At 46.0% G+C, this 17,148-nt stretch overlaps 1 protein-coding gene across 11 annotated transcripts in view; it reads right to left on the reverse strand.

The window, feature by feature from the left end:
* Positions 1-437: 437 nt before the first annotated feature.
* tenm2a (teneurin transmembrane protein 2a) overlaps positions 438-17,148 on the reverse strand; it is a 230,994-nt gene continuing 214,283 nt past the window's right edge. For all 11 annotated transcript variants that reach the window (XM_026188681.1, XM_026188674.1, XM_026188666.1 and 8 more), the window contains 20 exons: positions 16,823-17,084; positions 16,277-16,544; positions 14,903-15,046; positions 13,648-13,897; positions 13,246-13,266; positions 12,871-13,100; positions 11,548-11,702; positions 11,167-11,268; positions 10,756-10,929; positions 10,034-10,671; positions 9,601-9,776; positions 6,258-6,493; positions 5,869-6,165; positions 5,066-5,623; positions 4,703-4,972; positions 4,194-4,604; positions 3,967-4,077; positions 3,607-3,874; positions 3,084-3,214; positions 438-2,908 (listed from right to left, as the gene is read on the reverse strand). In XM_026188681.1, the coding sequence (XP_026044466.1) occupies positions 2,171-2,908; positions 3,084-3,214; positions 3,607-3,874; positions 3,967-4,077; positions 4,194-4,604; positions 4,703-4,972; positions 5,066-5,623; positions 5,869-6,165; positions 6,258-6,493; positions 9,601-9,776; positions 10,034-10,671; positions 10,756-10,929; positions 11,167-11,268; positions 11,548-11,702; positions 12,871-13,100; positions 13,246-13,266; positions 13,648-13,897; positions 14,903-15,046; positions 16,277-16,544; positions 16,823-17,084 (5,440 nt within the window). In that variant the 3' untranslated portion in view covers positions 438-2,170. The remainder of the gene's footprint in view (positions 2,909-3,083; positions 3,215-3,606; positions 3,875-3,966; positions 4,078-4,193; positions 4,605-4,702; positions 4,973-5,065; positions 5,624-5,868; positions 6,166-6,257; positions 6,494-9,600; positions 9,777-10,033; positions 10,672-10,755; positions 10,930-11,166; positions 11,269-11,547; positions 11,703-12,870; positions 13,101-13,245; positions 13,267-13,647; positions 13,898-14,902; positions 15,047-16,276; positions 16,545-16,822; positions 17,085-17,148) is intronic.

Here is a 17,148-nt window from a genome sequence, read left to right on the forward strand (position 1 = left end):
CTCCTTTATAATTAAGCCTTCATTCAAAATGCTGTCACATCTACTTTAGCTTATGTAAACATGCCCGAGTAAGTGTCAAGAGGCAGCAGATATAAAAAATGTAGCCCCCCCCCCCCCCCCCCAGAGCATAGACGAGAGGGAAATGGTAGCTCTTTGTGTGTTTATAAAACACTGCTGTTAATTACCTCTTATTTTCCGAACAAACCTAAGGAAATTATGTACAGTTAACAAAGAAAGGGCTGGGTGCGGGCTGCCCGTTTTAATTATTGGAACTTTCCAGTACCAGCAACAAGCTCAAAGATACCTTTGAAATGCATTTCAGCATCACACAACTAATACGAATGCATGTCATAAAATAATGAGGATGTTCCGTATGAGTAACATCGGTAGTCTTCAAACGGAAAAGTGGGATGAAAGTGAAGTACACGTCACTCGGCTGAAGTAAACAATTATGTTTTATTGATAAGGTTTCTCAGAAGAGTCTCGTTTTCAGCGAATGTATAAGAATCATCCTTTGATAATACTGATTTGGTACATTATGACATCCAGCACGAGTCTCTTCACAGTGAGAGGGATCCATTACTGCTACTGCTGTTGGGATCTAGGACAGCTTCCGAACAAAAAGAAAAAAAAAACAACCCCCAGTCAAAAACAACAAACTGGGGGTCGGGTGGGGGGGTCGATATTGTAGATATGGAGTATTAGAGTGCCACAAAACTCTAGAGTAGTAAGACCAGCTAAAGATTTTGCACATTACAAGCCACTTCCTCTTAGAAATATAAAACTTGATAATCTGAACAATATTCTACTGTGCTGCATAAAGGTAAGTCTATACACTGTACATCGAAATATATTTCGAAAAAACAGATTTCACAGTTTTAAAGACTTTATTTAAAGTATAAACTGTTTTTTTTAAAACACTTTATTACATAAATTATTCTTTTTGAGAGTGACTATTATTTGCCCTGGCAGCAAACGGAAATGAATACAAAAAAACCCCAAAAATGAACAATTTCTTACATATCTTACAAAAGAAAATAAACTCATCCATTTAATGTTCATATTGAATAGAACTGGTGACTCATTCATGATTGTCATATAGTACTAAGAATAAATAAATTTAAAAAAAAAGAAGAAGAAAATCAAATAAATACTAACGTAAGCATGTTGTCTGGACTCTGTGATCGGTGTGTTTGATCGTTCTGTACAGAAGTGCCTTATGTGAAAGTCTCACAATTCTACCGCGACTGGAACGTACAAAACTACGGCATCTACAGTATACGCAACATCCTGAAATTCAGTGTAGTCGGACACATATGTAAGTAGTATGATTCTTTTCCCCGTTTCAAAATAAACAATGCCGTGTGACACCACTGTCCACAAATATAGCCATCACATTTTTTTGACTTTGTTTTTGTTAAAAAGTTTACTTCGTAGTCTGTTAACAGCGTGGATTTTTCAAGGATGCCGTTAGCCCGCGTGTTGCTTGGTTGGGTGTCCGAGGTGGACAATGGGAGGCCTGAGACAGGGAGACGACTCATAGTGGTGGGCAACTCTTAGCGTTGCCGTGTCTGTCGCTGTGCACGACGTCCTCCTTTTGATGAGCAGTTTTAATGGCGGCACTCTGGAGTGCTCCTCCACTTTGGTCCCTTTTTTTTTGTTTTTTTTGCCTCTAGCGTCGATTAGAGACAGATAAGCCTCGATCGCAGAAGCCACCGCAGTGCAAACCCTCCGTGTTACCAGTAGCTGTCATGGACGCTCTCAGTGTGACCCAAAAAATATGGGCAAAAATATCACTATCTTTTTTAAAAAGGGGAATCTTCTTACTCATTAAGCAACAGTTCTCAAAGTTCTTCAGTGCTTTTTCAGTTGTTCAAAGTTTTTTCAAAAGAAAAAAAAAAAACAGAACAAAAAATCTGACTGACTAAACTGTATTTTTTATTTGTATTTTTATTTTTTTGCCTGTGACAGTAAAATTAACAATGTGTTGTCTGGTAAGTCATTCTTTTTTAAAAGTCCCTGCAGCGTTCCGTGAATAACCCCGTTTGTTGGTTAAATCTCCATGGGTTTTAAGAGGAGGGAGGGTAAGAGAAAAAAAAAGGAACCGGGACAAAATCTCGAGATGTGAAAGTGGGAGAGAGTGGGAAGAGTCCGCCCTTCCAGTGGGCTGTTACCTCCTGCCCATCTCGTTCTGTCTGAGAAACTGGATGTTGTTGCTGCTGTCAGCCAGTTCTGGATACTGCTCCACAGGCAGTACGTAGTAGCCGTCATAGCCCTGTACTCGACCTGTCGTTAGGAGCTGCTGTCTCTCCCCTTCTGTCCAGAGGCGACTGCCTCCCTTTCCGTCCCTAGCTCGCTGCTGTTCCTTGGCCCAGGCCCCCGCCAGCGCCCTCTGCCTGGCCAGCTCCAACAGTCTTACCTTCTCTTCGTCCAGCACGTCTGCAGCGAGCCCGTACCGAACGCTCAGTAATAATGATGGAACTGCAAACTCCACGGTCACTCCTCTCCTCGACCGCCCGCTCACTGTCACATTGATTCCGCTCTCCAGTGACTTGCGCCCGTTTGTGAGCCCCAGGGCCAGCAGGTCGCTGTCAGCAGAGCCTACCTTCACAAAGTAGTGGCAGTCCTTTCCATCCTGTGTGTAATGCGTGCCTTCGAGGTACTGCGCACCATTGAGCACCAGAGCCACTTTGCGGCTGTCTTCGCTGGCCAGCGCCGACACGCCAGCCACCACTCTCCCCTCCTGCAGCGCCACCATTACTCCTCTGCCTATTATGGGGGTGCTGGTGCCGAACCAGTGGCCAGGCTTGTCCTTGCGCCTGCGACGCTCCTTGTTGAGCAGACGACCCTCCAGGGCCATGAAGGCCTGGTTGTGCCGCTCAGCTGCTTGCTGCACCCCGGTTATGAGCTATATAGAAAAAGTTAAAGAAAAGCTTTGTCACTTTTTTGAAAGAGATGATAATGTAATAACACACAGCTGACCGCAGTGAGTAAATACAGGGCACATTTATATTAGATTTAAAAGAAAATGGTCAATATTTGATTTAATAATGAGAGTGGGTATATATTTTAAATAGGTGTACCTGTCCGTTCTCACAGTGCTGGGTGGCCTGCAGCTCATACGGTGGCTCCACAAAGTAGAGCGAGTGTCGAGGGAACCCTGGGATTATGTTACTGAGCTGGAAGCCAAACATTACCAGCCAACTCTTCACATCTACAGCAAGCAGACGAGGGGAAATTACTTTTGCTGAATGACAAAGTTAAACACAGTAGCAAATGAAGCAGTGGTTTTAGTATAACAAAAAACCAAAAAACTGAAAGCGTGTTTGCTTTTGTGACTTATCTCGTCCGTGCCATCTGTAGTACATTGTTACTAGCATAAACTATCTAGTCCACAACAATCTGTTCTGCTGAACACTAGAGATTCCTGACAGTCTCAGGACATAAGCTAAGATGAGCTTGTTAAGTAAACTAGAAGCGTTATTTTCCCTGCTTTTTAATATGCCAGGAAGAAACACAGCCAACCATCTGAGACAGAGTACAAGGGCTAAATATTCATACAACACATTTCACCATTTGGCCCACATAATATTTGTAACTCTCTACCTGTGACGTAGTTTTTAACATCCAGCATGTCACTGAGTGGGTTGTTGTTCTTGAACATATACAGATTAAAGGGAGCGGGATCTTTTCCTATCTTGGGCCACATGCTGTAGTCGGGTGAGGTCCACCGCCCAGCCAAGACATCGTAGTCCCGCTGGGTGAAGTGGACCAGCTTCGTCAAGGGGTCGTACAGGCCGCCGTGGAAACCCACCACCAGTTGGAACTCTGGGTTAGAGTCCAGATACACCTCGCCGTAGGCGGTGTACTGGACCTGGGTAAAAGAAGCAGATCACTCAAATATAAACAACAATGCGGATGGTGGAGGGAATAAATGTGGAACAGGTGTGATTCACAGCTGGATACCTGTTTGATCATTTGTCCATTGCTGCTGAAGACTGCTAGCGGTGTGCCGGTGTTGTCAGAAGCTATGTAATATTCCTCTCCACTGCTCACCTCCATGGCAAAGAGATGACCCTGATCATAGGACAGTTACAAATTCCCATTTTAGTTCAGGATCGTGTTTGTGCTGATTAATCAGTCTGTACCACAAACATTATAGGATGATCTTATAATTAACCAACCACGCCCACCTGGAGGTCATAGTAGAGTGACGAGATGTCAGAGCTGGAGTGATTGAAGATGTGCGTCACCCTGGTTGGATGGTTGAGGTCAGCATAGAAGAACTGAAGGTGCTGCCCCAGGCTGTTCCTTGTGGACACCCTGCGACCGAGCCCATCATAGTGATATACAACGCTCCAGCCTCCTGGACCTCTGTTGTACGCCCGCAGGAGCTGACCTTTGGAGTTATAGTCAAAAACGTCCGTCCCACGCTGACTCAGGAAGCCGTCTTCGTCCAAGCGATATTGGACATCTCCCAGGCGCGTAATGCGATCTCTGAGGTCGTAACGCAGAGGCAAGATCCGGGCACTGTTCCCAGGATTCAGCAGGTGGAGGTTACCGTTAAGGTCGTAGCTGTAGCGCCAGGTAGACCAATCATTCACCTGGAAACAAACAATGATGTTTGTAAATCAGAGTTATGGATACTTCAGCCTCTAATGAAGACACACCGCACGGTTAGAATCCCAGCCTCTCTGCTCACCTTGACGCCACTGAGCTGCCCGTCTCCATCGTAATCGTAGCGGTACTGTGTGGTGTTGGCGTAGGGCCCGATCTTAAGCTCTCTCTTCACCACACGTCCCATGCTGTCATACTGGACCGTCATCCAGTACATGAGAGAACGGAAGATCTCGTACTGGACCTCCTTGATGCGACCGTGGGTGTCAAAATGCTTACTCAGTGTCATAACGGCAGTGGTGATGATTTGATTGATGTCGTAGTAAATGACCCCAAACTTTCCAAAGTGTTCTATCTGTAAGGAGGAAAAAGCAAGAAAGGTAAGCTACAAATACTTGGAAAGGGCGTTGCTAAAACAGGAAAGTAAACCAGAACAAATCTTCTGCACCTTTCCAGAGATCTCATCATATCGGTAGAGGTCAACAGGCAGTGGCGTCTCACTGATGACCGGCTTCATGCTGGCAATCCGGAAGCTGTTGTCATGGTAGGTGTAGTCGAACCGCGCGTTGACCATCCCCTCCTCACTGAAGCGATAGATCTGCTTGTCGATAAGCGGGCCCATTTTGCGATAGCGGATGGTGCAGGAGAAACCCCCGCTCTGCAGGTTGACCATCTTTAGCACGCCGGCTGTCTCGTCATACCCAAAAGTGACGGCGGTGCTGTCGTAAACGATCTCCGACAGCTTTGTTAGCTTGCCGTACTTGTAGAGGACACGCCGCCCAGTGCCCAGGTAATGTACGGCCTGAGGTCTGCCGTCCTCACTGAAATCGTGGATGATGGAGGCGTTGCTCTCCGGAGGGTTGTAGGTGTTGCGAATATAGCCAACGGACACGTGCGTGAACATAGTGTGGCGAGCGACACTGGGCATCGTGACAGCTGTGACTCGACCCGAGGCGTCAAACTCAAAGACGTACTGCCTCTGGCTTTGCAGGAGCAGCACCATGGACTGGAAGCAGAGCAGGGAGGTGAAATACGGATTAATATAATAGCATTATCACTGCGTGACTTGTCTCCTGTGAAATAGCACCAGGAGTAATTTGCTCTCTCCCCTGACAAATCTGAACCTTCATAACCATAAAAATGATGTATTATTTCACTCAGTCCTACAATCCAAATTACTGTACTTTCTTGCTAATGCCTTCCTCTGGATGTGACTCTGCGGCTGACAGTGTTGAAGATAAATGCACTCACTTTGTCAAGATAGCTGTAGCTCCACACCTTCCCGTCTACAAAAGAGCGAGACAGGATGCGTCCCTGGGGGTCAAATTCCGTCCTCTCACTCATGCTTCCCCTCTGCAGCCCTACAAGCTGTCCGGTGGCGGAGTACGACACGTTGACTACAGCCAGGCTGCTGCTGGGCAGCCACATAGCTGGCCGGCCCTGAGCATCGTACATGATGCGCAGCGTGAACTTGCGGTGATCGTCGTAAATCTTTTCCGTACGGGTGTTGCGATCGAAATCGATGGAGAGGAGATTGCGGCCATGAGCCTAAAGAAAAGGAAGGCGTTTGTCAGGTAAGTTAAGTGAACTGCACATGTGGATTTTAACAAAGCAGTGGACAGGTTAGTAAAATTGGTTACCCTCAGCTTCCTCCCAAACACGGTGATCTTGCCCTTGGTCTGCTCCTTGCGCAGTCGCCACTCAATGGAGTTGAGACCATTGTCTGTAGGCAGAGTGATGTTCCTTCGGCCGATGGTTGGACTGACAGAACCCGCCAGGATGTGCGGCTCTGTGTGGAAACTGATGCCCATCCCATTGGCGTACATCACTCTTAGGGTCCCGTTGTTACACAGCTGATAGCTGTTCCTCACTTGGTCTGTAGGGGGACACCAGCAGACACGGCATCAAAGACAAGACGAGTGGCACACAAGACTTCCAGGTTCCAACTGAATAGCCAATGTCTTTTGGGAAGCTTCCACAATGAGTGAAGTGACCCGGAAATATGGGTGTGGCGACCATAATAAGAGCTGGTAAACACTAAAGTGCTTTAGTGCTTCCTTTATGACTTCCTTAAGCACAGGCTACAGCGGACTATGAAAGGAAAGAAGATAATGCTTGAGAACAAAGTGATGACTAGACTGCTAAACTGTCAGCCTAATGCCACATCTGGAGCTGATATACAAATACTTTGAAAACTTTTAACAATTTGTTAAACCAACTCGAAACGTTCCACTTTATTTAAATCTGCTGCTGCCTCATGTGAAGTATTTTTCAGCATGAGTTTACAAAAGCGCTATATAAATAAAGCTAATTAGCCATTTTAAAATAATGTAAAAGGGAAGGTTGTTTAGTTTAGTGTTGTGTGCTTATATCCTTGTTTTGGGAGCTGCTGCACACACTGCCAACTTTTAGGATTATCATTACTTAATTTTGCTCCAGAGATGCTGAAAGCCCCAATAAAGGATGAGTTAAAGTCGATTCAGCGGAGAGAGACAGAAAGAGAAAATACGAGTGGACAGGAGGGGGAGCAACATCTCTTAAGACAACACCACCGCTGTGACAGGAAAAGATATTCTTCTTATAAACTCCAATCTAACTAATAAAGTGGAAAGTGCTTCATCTTTGGGCAATTTCAGCTTCTACCTGGCACACTCAGGTCAACAGCCTCCTCATATTATCAAACAGCTTAGTGTAAGTGCAGTCTCTTTGCCTACATCTTTGCAAATTCTCCTCTGCACCTTTCCTTTGCTTCATGACGTTTTCCACTGAGGTGAATGAAAAGTGGTTTGAAAAAGAGAAAGTCTGACTATTCAACTGCAACCTAAGTTCTTGTGTTGAGATCCAAATGACAGTACCTCAGAAGAAGCGTAGTACCTAAATCTTAGCAAATCGAAACCTCAAAGTATTCGATTCAGGTCAGACAGTCGGTAAAAAAATTATAATCTATGAAATCAGAATAGCAATGTGAAGGTACTAGTTTCATGCAGAGGATATTGGCAATAGATAGGATATGAACACTGGTGAGGAGAATACATTACGTTTTATGACCTTTCAGGCAAGGATACATAGGATCATTCACTCTGAAAATTACTATACGTACAGTAAAAGAAGGTGAAAAGATAAAAAAACACTGTAGGTTCCATCAGACAAGTTGTATCATTTTATCTTTGCACTGCTTTTCAACCGTACTGCATTTTCACTGTGGTCTGGGAAATGTTACATAAGCTTTCTACTGTTTGGATGAGCTGATTCTGTCAGGCAAACTGCAGCCTGTGTTGACAGATTCACGTATTTACTCTGTTTTTTTACCGCACAAAATCCAAGCTTAGACCCGATGGACCAATCAGAAGTGATCCGACAGAACGGGCACTTTAGCATCTGATGGCGATGGGAAATCCGAGTCACAGAGGCTTACGTCAGTCGGAATCAGATCGTGTCCATTAAACGTTTGCGGACCTGATTTCTGACTCCTTCCCACAAACTGCACGCTATTCTAAATAGAAAAATCCTCAGGCTAAAGAGACATCGCTCCACAATCAACATCTCTCCAATTTATCGACTTCAACAAGAATAGAGACAGATAAGCCCGTGATTAATGCAGAGGCTAAATTTTCCCTCTGATGTCTGAAAGCAAGCTCTCCTCCCCACCCCCGACCACATTGAAGTGATTAAAAGCGAGATTAAATTGTTTTCAGCTCAGAAATATCGAGAAGATGCAGAGTTGGGAGCTTTCTTTATTTCACTTACAAAAGGTGAGAGGGTAGGGGATTGGATGGTTGTCTCTTTGAAGTCCTGCCATAAATGACAGTAATCCATAAGGCCAATTTGTAATAAAGCTCCAGGCACATTTTAACAATGCCTCAAACAGACAAGTGAAGCTTTTTCCATTGACTTGGCAGCAACAGCCTTTAGATAAATCTTCTCCGCTCTCTCTGTCTGAACAACCTCGTAATAAAACAGAAGCGAGGTAGAGGGATAGCGAGCGTGCGTGAGAGAGAGAGAGAGGGTGAAATGAGAGCTGGAGGGCCAAGGAGAATTCACTGTGCTGGAGTTAATGAAGAGAGCGAGAAAGAGCCGAAAGTGAGGGAGACGGTTAAGTGAGTATGTCAGCAGAGAGCTGTGCTCAAACCCACACAGTGCAGTGGAAACCTTAAATTACTTACAGCCGTGTGAACAACTCTTCTCTTCTACCACAACAAAGGTGGACGACTAAACATATATGTAGACGCAAGGTTTTCTCAATGTTTTTGGACCGTAACGAGTCTGGTCTGGATTCAGACATCCGTCACACGGCACCGGTCAGTGGAGGGGTGGGGGGGTCGGGAGAATTCTTCTTCTTCTTCGTCTTTGTCCCCCCACCTCTCTAAACAGACCAAATAAGCTCAGGGATCATGGGAACTGTCAGTATGTGTGCGTGTGTTTCTGTCTGTGTGTAAGGAGAGAGCTTGAGGGATGAGGAGGATTCACTCTACACGAGTTAATGAATTTTGCTGTGATGATATTCAAAAGCAGGATGATCCCAGCTGGGATTAACTATATATTGGTAATTTTACTCCTTAAGAGGGGAGCGAGAGAGGGCTGGGTGTGGGTAAGGGGAAAGAAAATAATCTCCTGGAGCATGCACATAACTGAGTGAAAATTATAAGACTTTCAATTAGAGCCGGCAGGCCTGAGCACATTCAGCATCAGAGGGCGGCTGTGTTTTTTTGAATGCTAAGACAAAGCAGTGCTAGAGCCTGCATGAATCTCATTAGGGCGATGATACCACATAAACAGATCTGCTTCACCGTTATCAGGATTACTTAAAAGTCTACTCAGAATGACTAATTAATGATAGTTGCTTGATTTGCACTGTTCCATGTTGATAAGTTGAACCCAGGATTAGCCTGTCTTTGTGCCACATCATTTCACAAGTATTTAAAAATTCAATGCCGGATCATTTTTCCTCCGTGTGTCCAGGTATGTGCTAAGCGTGTCCCCTACCTTGTACCACGGTGTATGAGGCTTCAACCGAGGACAGGTTGGTGATGACGGTGACATCGTCGTCTCTGCTCGAGCTCTCAATGTCGATGTTGATGGAGCGCTCGATCTCTCGGTGCAGACTTGTCACCATGCCCGTCGGGTACGTCACGTTGGTCAGTCGACCCTCACTGTCATACCTGCGAAATGGGAGATTGCAGACTTGTTCATACTTGTGCCACCTGTGTGTTGAAAATCGAGCGCACACCCAACAGTCACAAAAAACAGTTTGGCAAGGGGGTGGGGGTGTTTGGTTGTAGATATAAAAGCTAACACTTGGGGGCAGCAGAGCACTTTGTGAAACTCAAGGAGAAAGCAGGAATCAGAGGACGGGAATTGATGGAAATGAACCCGACAGCACTCAAAGACGACAATGCACACAGTGTCACACACTTACTGGTAAAATGTGGTCCATCCAGTCTCGTCAGCTTTGGTTGCCAGGAGGCCCGTGTTGCCGCTGTAGCTCATCAGAGCCACTTCTTGGCCCAAGGCTGACACACTACGCAGCCCCCCACTGGGGTCCAGTGCAAGGGTCACCACTTGATTCTCAGGCAGCAGCACCAGTCTGAGCAGGCCGGCTCCTCCTCCTTGGCCCAGCCCATCCCGCCTCACTTTCACAGTATTGTTGCAGTTATCCACCAGCATGGCCAGCTCGCCATCGGGGCTGTAGGTGAAGTTGAAAAGCGGCTCCCCAGTCACGAGGCTGACTGTCTGGATGTGAAGCCCCTCCCCGTTGAAGACGTACAGCTCCTGCTCCCTCGGAGACGCGACTTCGTACTGCGCCGATCCCACGTACCCGACGCTCGAGAGGGCAGGGCCGGGCCGGTTCGCTCGCACGGCTCGGATGCGTATGTTGTTGAGGTCTGCAATAAAAAGAGTCCCGTCGGGGGACACGGCCAGGGAAGTTGGGGAGTTCAAGCCAGCGTCGGGGGCGTAGCCCTCGTCACCATAGAAGCAGTTGCAGTTGACGTCGTTCTTGCAGTCGCAGTCAGAGGCAGCACCGGCCAGGAGAGAGATTTCTCCATTAGTGCTCACCTAAAAATAAATAAATGAACAAATAAATAAATAAATAAAAAACACCCACACTTTGAACAAAGAAACAACCAGACAACCGCATACCTGTCTCACTCGGTTAATCTTTTTCTCATCTGTTTCGGCGATGTACAGGATGCCGGTGTGGGACAAGGCGATGGCTGTGGCACTCTCCAGGGCGGCGTGTATAGCCAGCTTACTGAGGCTGTAGTCAATGCCCGGCACTTGGCAGTGCATAGGCCGACCCGCTATAATGCTCACCTTTAGGAAACAATGCAGAAAGTATTGATGATCCAAAAAAGTAGGATGCCAACATAAGATTCCAAAGTAGTAAGTAGTATCTTCCTAGAACTAATTAATCAGTAATTTTCCTGCAAAACTTAGAATTTGAACTTTTTACTTCTAAATTGGCTTTAGGAAGGCTAATTGGGACGAAATCTTGTCAAAGCCTATGGTGAGTGTGCACTCTAATGGGTTTGCAGCCCTGTATGTACAGACCTGGTGGTTCTCAGTGATGCGTAAAATGACGTTGTTTTCCAGGACGTACAGAGAGTTGTCCATGGGGTTCACGGCTAAGTCTGTGGGCCACTCAAGACGCACCTGATGGGCAGAAACAGAAGTTATACGATCTGTGAGACGGTATCTATACCGAAAGGGTGCCAAGGTTCAGACAAGTCTCTTATTCATTTAAGTGACTGCAGCAGTGTTCACTTTCTTCTGATCCATTCATTTATCCATTGACTCTTTAATCCCTCCCTAAATCAGTTTCTCCCTGACCTCCCGGCTGGCTCTACTCCACAGAGTCATCATAGCTCAGCACTAAGGGAGCTCTTAGATCATCATCAATCACACCGTCGGCTTTTGTCTCTTTTTCCCCACCTGGCTGACGTCCATGCTGGTGTCACAGCTCAGAGGCCGCACGGCGGTCAGGTCGTTAGCCCCCAGCAGAGTAGAGATGATGCCATTCTGGTCCACCTTGCGGATCATGGTGGCGTCCACGAAATACATCAGCCCGTTTTTATCCACTGCGATACCTGTCAGCGGGGGGAGATGAACACCGTGAATGACGACTCATAACTCAAACACTGCGGGGCCATACCCATAGACATTTTAAGTCAATTAAACTTCACTCTTTCAGCCGCTGAAAATGAATAGCAGCCCGGGCCGCTCAATTGCTCAATGCTTCATCGAATGAGAGGGAACACAGAGATGGAATGGGCATTGAACTGTTGAGAAATGTTAGTTTTGGGATGAGTCATTGGGATGCCGAGCTGAACTCCCCTTAGAGGGCAACCGCAGACGGCACGCAGATCATCTAGAATGGCGAGTGATCTCTTGCGCTTCTCTTCCTTCCTTGGTTTCCTCTTGATCTCTTTTTTGTTTTTTGTTTTTTGACACCCAACTTTCGACTTGTTTATACCTCTCTCTGTTTTATCCTTTATCACTGGGTTGGTGTCACCCCGTCAGTCTATCAGACAGCAGACGCTCAGAGAGGTGTGACTGTTCAAGTAAAGTGTGCCCAGAAATAACTTCTAGATGCACTGGGATAGTAAACAACAGATGGAGGATACAGCGAAGGGTGCACAGAGTAAATGATACGGAGATAAATAGGAAAAAGAGCGGAAGAGCTGGAGGAAGAGAAGAAACAGGAAAAGGGAGGAACTGACGCTTTCTGACTGCGTGACGGGTAAGAGAGAATCAGCAGTTCATTGTCTTCCCCGATCGTCCCATCTTATCTCATGAACCGTGCATACACACACACATGCATGCACTCTTGCATGCACACAGTGTATATATTCTAACATCTGTGGTGCTACATGTACACACATGACAAGAAATGTGACAGTGTGACATCCTTGACAGTTTGGTGTCACAGTGTTCTGAGATCCAATGATCCACAAAAATAATCCCATTATAAGTTTAACATTAACCTGGTTTATAACCTCCTTCTGTCTCTGTCCTGCTTTAGTTGAGTCATAAGATGGGCGCATTATGAAAAAAAAACCTCATCAGTGAAAATGTAAGCACCCTTAAATTACACGTCTTGTGAACTGAACTGTGGATCACAAAGTCTCCTCAACAAAACTCATTTCGAAGGATGTCTTAAGAGTCTGTATCCACATTTTATACTGTAATACAAGAAAATGCAATTTGAACAATATGAAGTTAACTGTGACGTGAAATTCCCCCTAAGTGGCTCACCTTTGGGGCTCATAAGTGTAGCTTCAGTGGCTTTTCCACCATCGCCACAGCGCTCATCGAAGGGCAGGCACTGCTCCCCGGTCCCCGCCACGACCTCAGCATTATCCGACAGCAGACGACCACCGGTTAATGACCGCACGCGGTAAATCCGTCGCGAGTTTGTGTCTGAGATAAACAGCGCCCCAGATACCGGATCCACAGCCATAAAGTATTTATGGGTTGGGTTATTACTGAAGCAAAAAAAGACAAAAAAACAAAACAGGTATAATTATAAAATCAGCCTGGATTTACATTGTAAATGATACTTTGAAGCGCTTTTGCATTTATTTTTTCCTTTGCTGGCATGTTGTTAATTTCTCATCTTGAGCCTCTTACCTGTGTCTGAAATCTTTGTTCCTTTAAGAAAAGAAAGGGAGACAGAAGCACAGCAAAACAAATGTTAATTCACACAGTCTGCACAGAGCAACCTACAGAGAGCAACACAAAGCTGGCAGTGGTGTGAAGAGCAACATTTAAAGATGTGTAAAAACACCCTGGGGAAATGTTATCTAGCACAGTCTATATTTCTTGCCAGTCCAAGTCTCTCACCTCACTTCTTTCATCTAACATCTTGTAAGCACTGAAAACATCCAGTCTTTATCCACAATTTTTCCTTTTCCTGGTGACTTACCTCAATATATCTGCAACATAGAGAAACCTCTAAATTCACAACTGCTTTCCTATTGATTACTATTCTATTAATTCGTAATTTACTGTCCCATAGATCTGGAGGTTTACCTCAGTTCCAGGATGCCAGTTGTGTTCATAGATGGGTAGACCCGGCGCACAAAATTGAGGTCCCCGACATACAGGCTGCCATCGATGCCCATTGCCAAAGCAACCGGAGCCAGCAGCTTGTTGCCGTCCGCGAGGCCATTACAGCTGGGGCACGAGATGCTGCGCCTGCGGCCGTTCCCCATGATGCTCGTGATTACTGGAGGCTGCTCTGTCACAAAGATGTTTTCCCCGCTGCCTTTGTGAAGGATGCCTGTGAACAACAAAAGACAAACAGATATATCAAAAGCAGATAAGGGCTCATTATTCCACAGGTAACAGTGGAATCAGCTACCCCCAATCACATCCACCCCGATGTAGAAATGGTTTCCTTTAACTCGTTGGTGGAGCCATCAAGAATGCAAAATTTATCTTGTTCAATGTTTTTTTTAATTTGATACCTGGAAGCTTTTAGCCTCGGCTGAAGTTGTGCATAGTGAGCTAATTAGCTCGTTCAAACCAAGCGGCAACCCTTAAGGTTTGAAAAACGAAGCCAACATAAAAGTGCCAAAAAACCCCAAAACAAAATTACAGTTCCCTTTAATTGTTAGCTATCAGCTAATTCAACTCACTGAACTGGATTTCACGACTGGGTTTGCGGTGACAAATATTATTTCAGCTCATGTCCAAGAAGCCGAAGTTCCAGTTTTAATGAATGAAATTCTAGTATTATTTCACATTTATCTCTGTCTATTCGAGGAAACGACACGGACTTGGTAACCGAGCTTACTGGCACTAGCTGATCCCGCGCCAACACGGCAATGGCCATAATGCTAAAATTAAGGCCTCACAATTGGAGTTCACAAACCAATAGGTGAGATCATCTATCTTTTATATACAGCTTATGGAATACCACTCAAGCGATCCTGAACTAAGTTTTGGCAAAGGTGTCTCTGCCAACCACACCACCTGTCTCTGTTTTAGTAGCTGCTGCTGATTGGTCGGTGCACACTTTTAGTGGATGAGGGAGTCAAACTAGGTGAGACAACACTTCCTGTGAAAATCCTCACTGACAGGTAAAGTCTGGCAACTTCAACTAGAGGAAGCGCAGTGTGGTCTAACCCCTCTCCACCAGCACCACCAAGACAATAACACATTGTGTACTGTAAACCTGCTACACACAGGGAACGGGCTAAATATAAACTGGAAGGCAAAACAGGGGACAAACAGAAAAGGCTTTTGCATAACTATGAGTGTGTAAGTGTGTGTGTATACGTACCACTGCGTGTGTTGAGTATGTGGTGCTTGTTGAGCGACCAGCCGCCCAGATTTGTGGGATCCAATTCGTAGCCCTGCAGGAGGGCCGTCCTCTTCTCCCAGAGGATGAGACTGGCACATGACTCATACTCATAGCCCACTGACACTACATGCAGGAAAGAGTAGAGGCAAGAGAAACGAGAGGGGTGGGGTTGGGTGGAGGGGAACGTGCAAAATAAAGGGATGAGAAAACATCAAAGAATCATTTAAGAAACAACATAGGAAGAGAGGCTGTGAAACTTCATCAAAATATAATCTCCTAAGTTCATTTAAGGTGTGAAACACAGAGAAGCTAGTTAGCACCTGTACCAAAACCTGCACTCGCACCTTACTAACACTCTGGCATGCTGTTAAATCAATTAAAAAGCTTGCTAATTGGAAAGATTGCCCTTTAAACCTGCAGGCCACGCTGGCTGCAACAGTAAAAACTTTGCTCGTGGAAAAATAATGCCCTGATTGTGTTCGCGTCCTGACTGAGCCACGGTTAATTTGAGTAAATAAATTGAACAATTAAGGGAAATTAGTTGCGATCAGGTGTATTTTTGAAGACTACTCAGAGAGTGTTTGTGTTACGTGCTTGTTTTTGGGGTTTTTTCATGGGTGTGCTGTTGTGTTCCTGCTTGTTAAAGGGAAAAAAGTGTGTTAACACATCATTTCCCTCCTGAGTTAAAGAGAGTGCTGCTGCCAGCACATTTTCAGCTTCACTACAAGCAGTAATGCAGTATACCTGTGTCTGTATCTATGCTTAGCAAAACATAACCTAATCATCAGCCACGTATGTCCTTTATATTCTCCAGGAATTGGAAAATTGCTCCTACTCAAGGGACATTTAAGATCTTTCAGCGAATGCAATTTTCCAAACAGTGTGCCCCTCCACACTGAAGCCCCAGATGTCCACTGCATCTGTGGCCTGACAGCAGTGTTTGGCTGACAGCATCTGTGAGCGACTGTGACAGCAGAATGTAATAGCACTGAGGCTCCCCTGGACTCCTGCTTGCTGCTCCAGTAGTTAACTGCTAACTCCTCCTGATGGTTAATAACCCTTCACCACAGTTACGGCTGGCTGACTGAACCAAACGCGGCTTCAATGAAAAATAGACATATGAAAAAAAAAAAAGAGCCCTTCACTGGGGCCATATTGCGAAGTGGATCCAAGCTGGGTTTCTGGTGTATTATCTCTCCTTCAGGCTCACTAATTAGCCCCACTCCCTCTGTCATAACCAGTGCTGTCTTAGTGGTAAAGTGTCTAATGTATTCAGGGTGTGCAAGGCTGGGAGAAAAAAAAAGATCTGTGCCCGCCAGCACAGCTTTTCCTCCATCCATCCCTTCCACTTACCGACAGCTTCGGAAAGCCCGTAGACCCTTTGCCCGTATGCATCTGTCTTATCCCAGATGTAGGTATATGCCAAGTTGGGCGAGGCGTGGAACCACTTCTGGAAGAGGTGGCCCTCCACCGCGACCATCAGGTGAACCTTCAGAAGGCCCATGGACACCACAGCTGGAGTCATGGTGACCTTGAGGAGGGAGCGATAACCTTGGGTCCTGGAGCTTAGGTAGCACAGCTTTAAACTTGTGCCAGGCACCTCGATCTGCTCATGCAGCACCTGGAAGACAAAGAGAGGATGGCGGGAGAGAGGGATTAGGGAGGATTAGAGAAAGAGGGAGTAATGGGGGTCACGCTTCCACTGATGGCTGAAGGACAAGAAATGGCAAAAAAACAATGGGAGAAATAAAGGAATAGGAAAGAGGGAATAAAATGGGGGAACTATGGAAGCGGAAGGAGAAAGAGAGCTACAAAAAGATAAGCATACAGGAGAGTGGGAAGAGAGCGAGGGAACCAGAAGGAAGATTAGCCGGCAGCCAGAGGTCAGTGGTACTGCACCTGTGTCTCCGGTATGATGGGTTTCTCCCCTGGCTTGGAGCTGAAGAAGGAGGAGAGAGGGGATGCAATCACAAGTGGGTCAGGCCTGACGAAACCGCTCAGGTCACAGCCTGGGATCGTGTTCTCTTCTGTCTTAAGCACCAGAGTGTCCATAGCATAAAACTGGCTCCAGGGCAGCCACACGGTGCGCTCCTGGCTCAGGAAGGGGGCGCGCTCGAACCGAAGGGTCAGTGATGCACCACCATTAGCTATCAGGTCAAACCTGGAGAGGTTTGCGAGAAGAGGACGGGAATGAGGTATACATGGGGAGTGCCGTGGTGGATGGA

This window comes from Astatotilapia calliptera, chromosome 2 (genome assembly GCF_900246225.1).
Source record: "Astatotilapia calliptera chromosome 2, fAstCal1.2, whole genome shotgun sequence".
Taxonomy (NCBI): Eukaryota; Metazoa; Chordata; class Actinopteri; order Cichliformes; family Cichlidae; genus Astatotilapia; species Astatotilapia calliptera.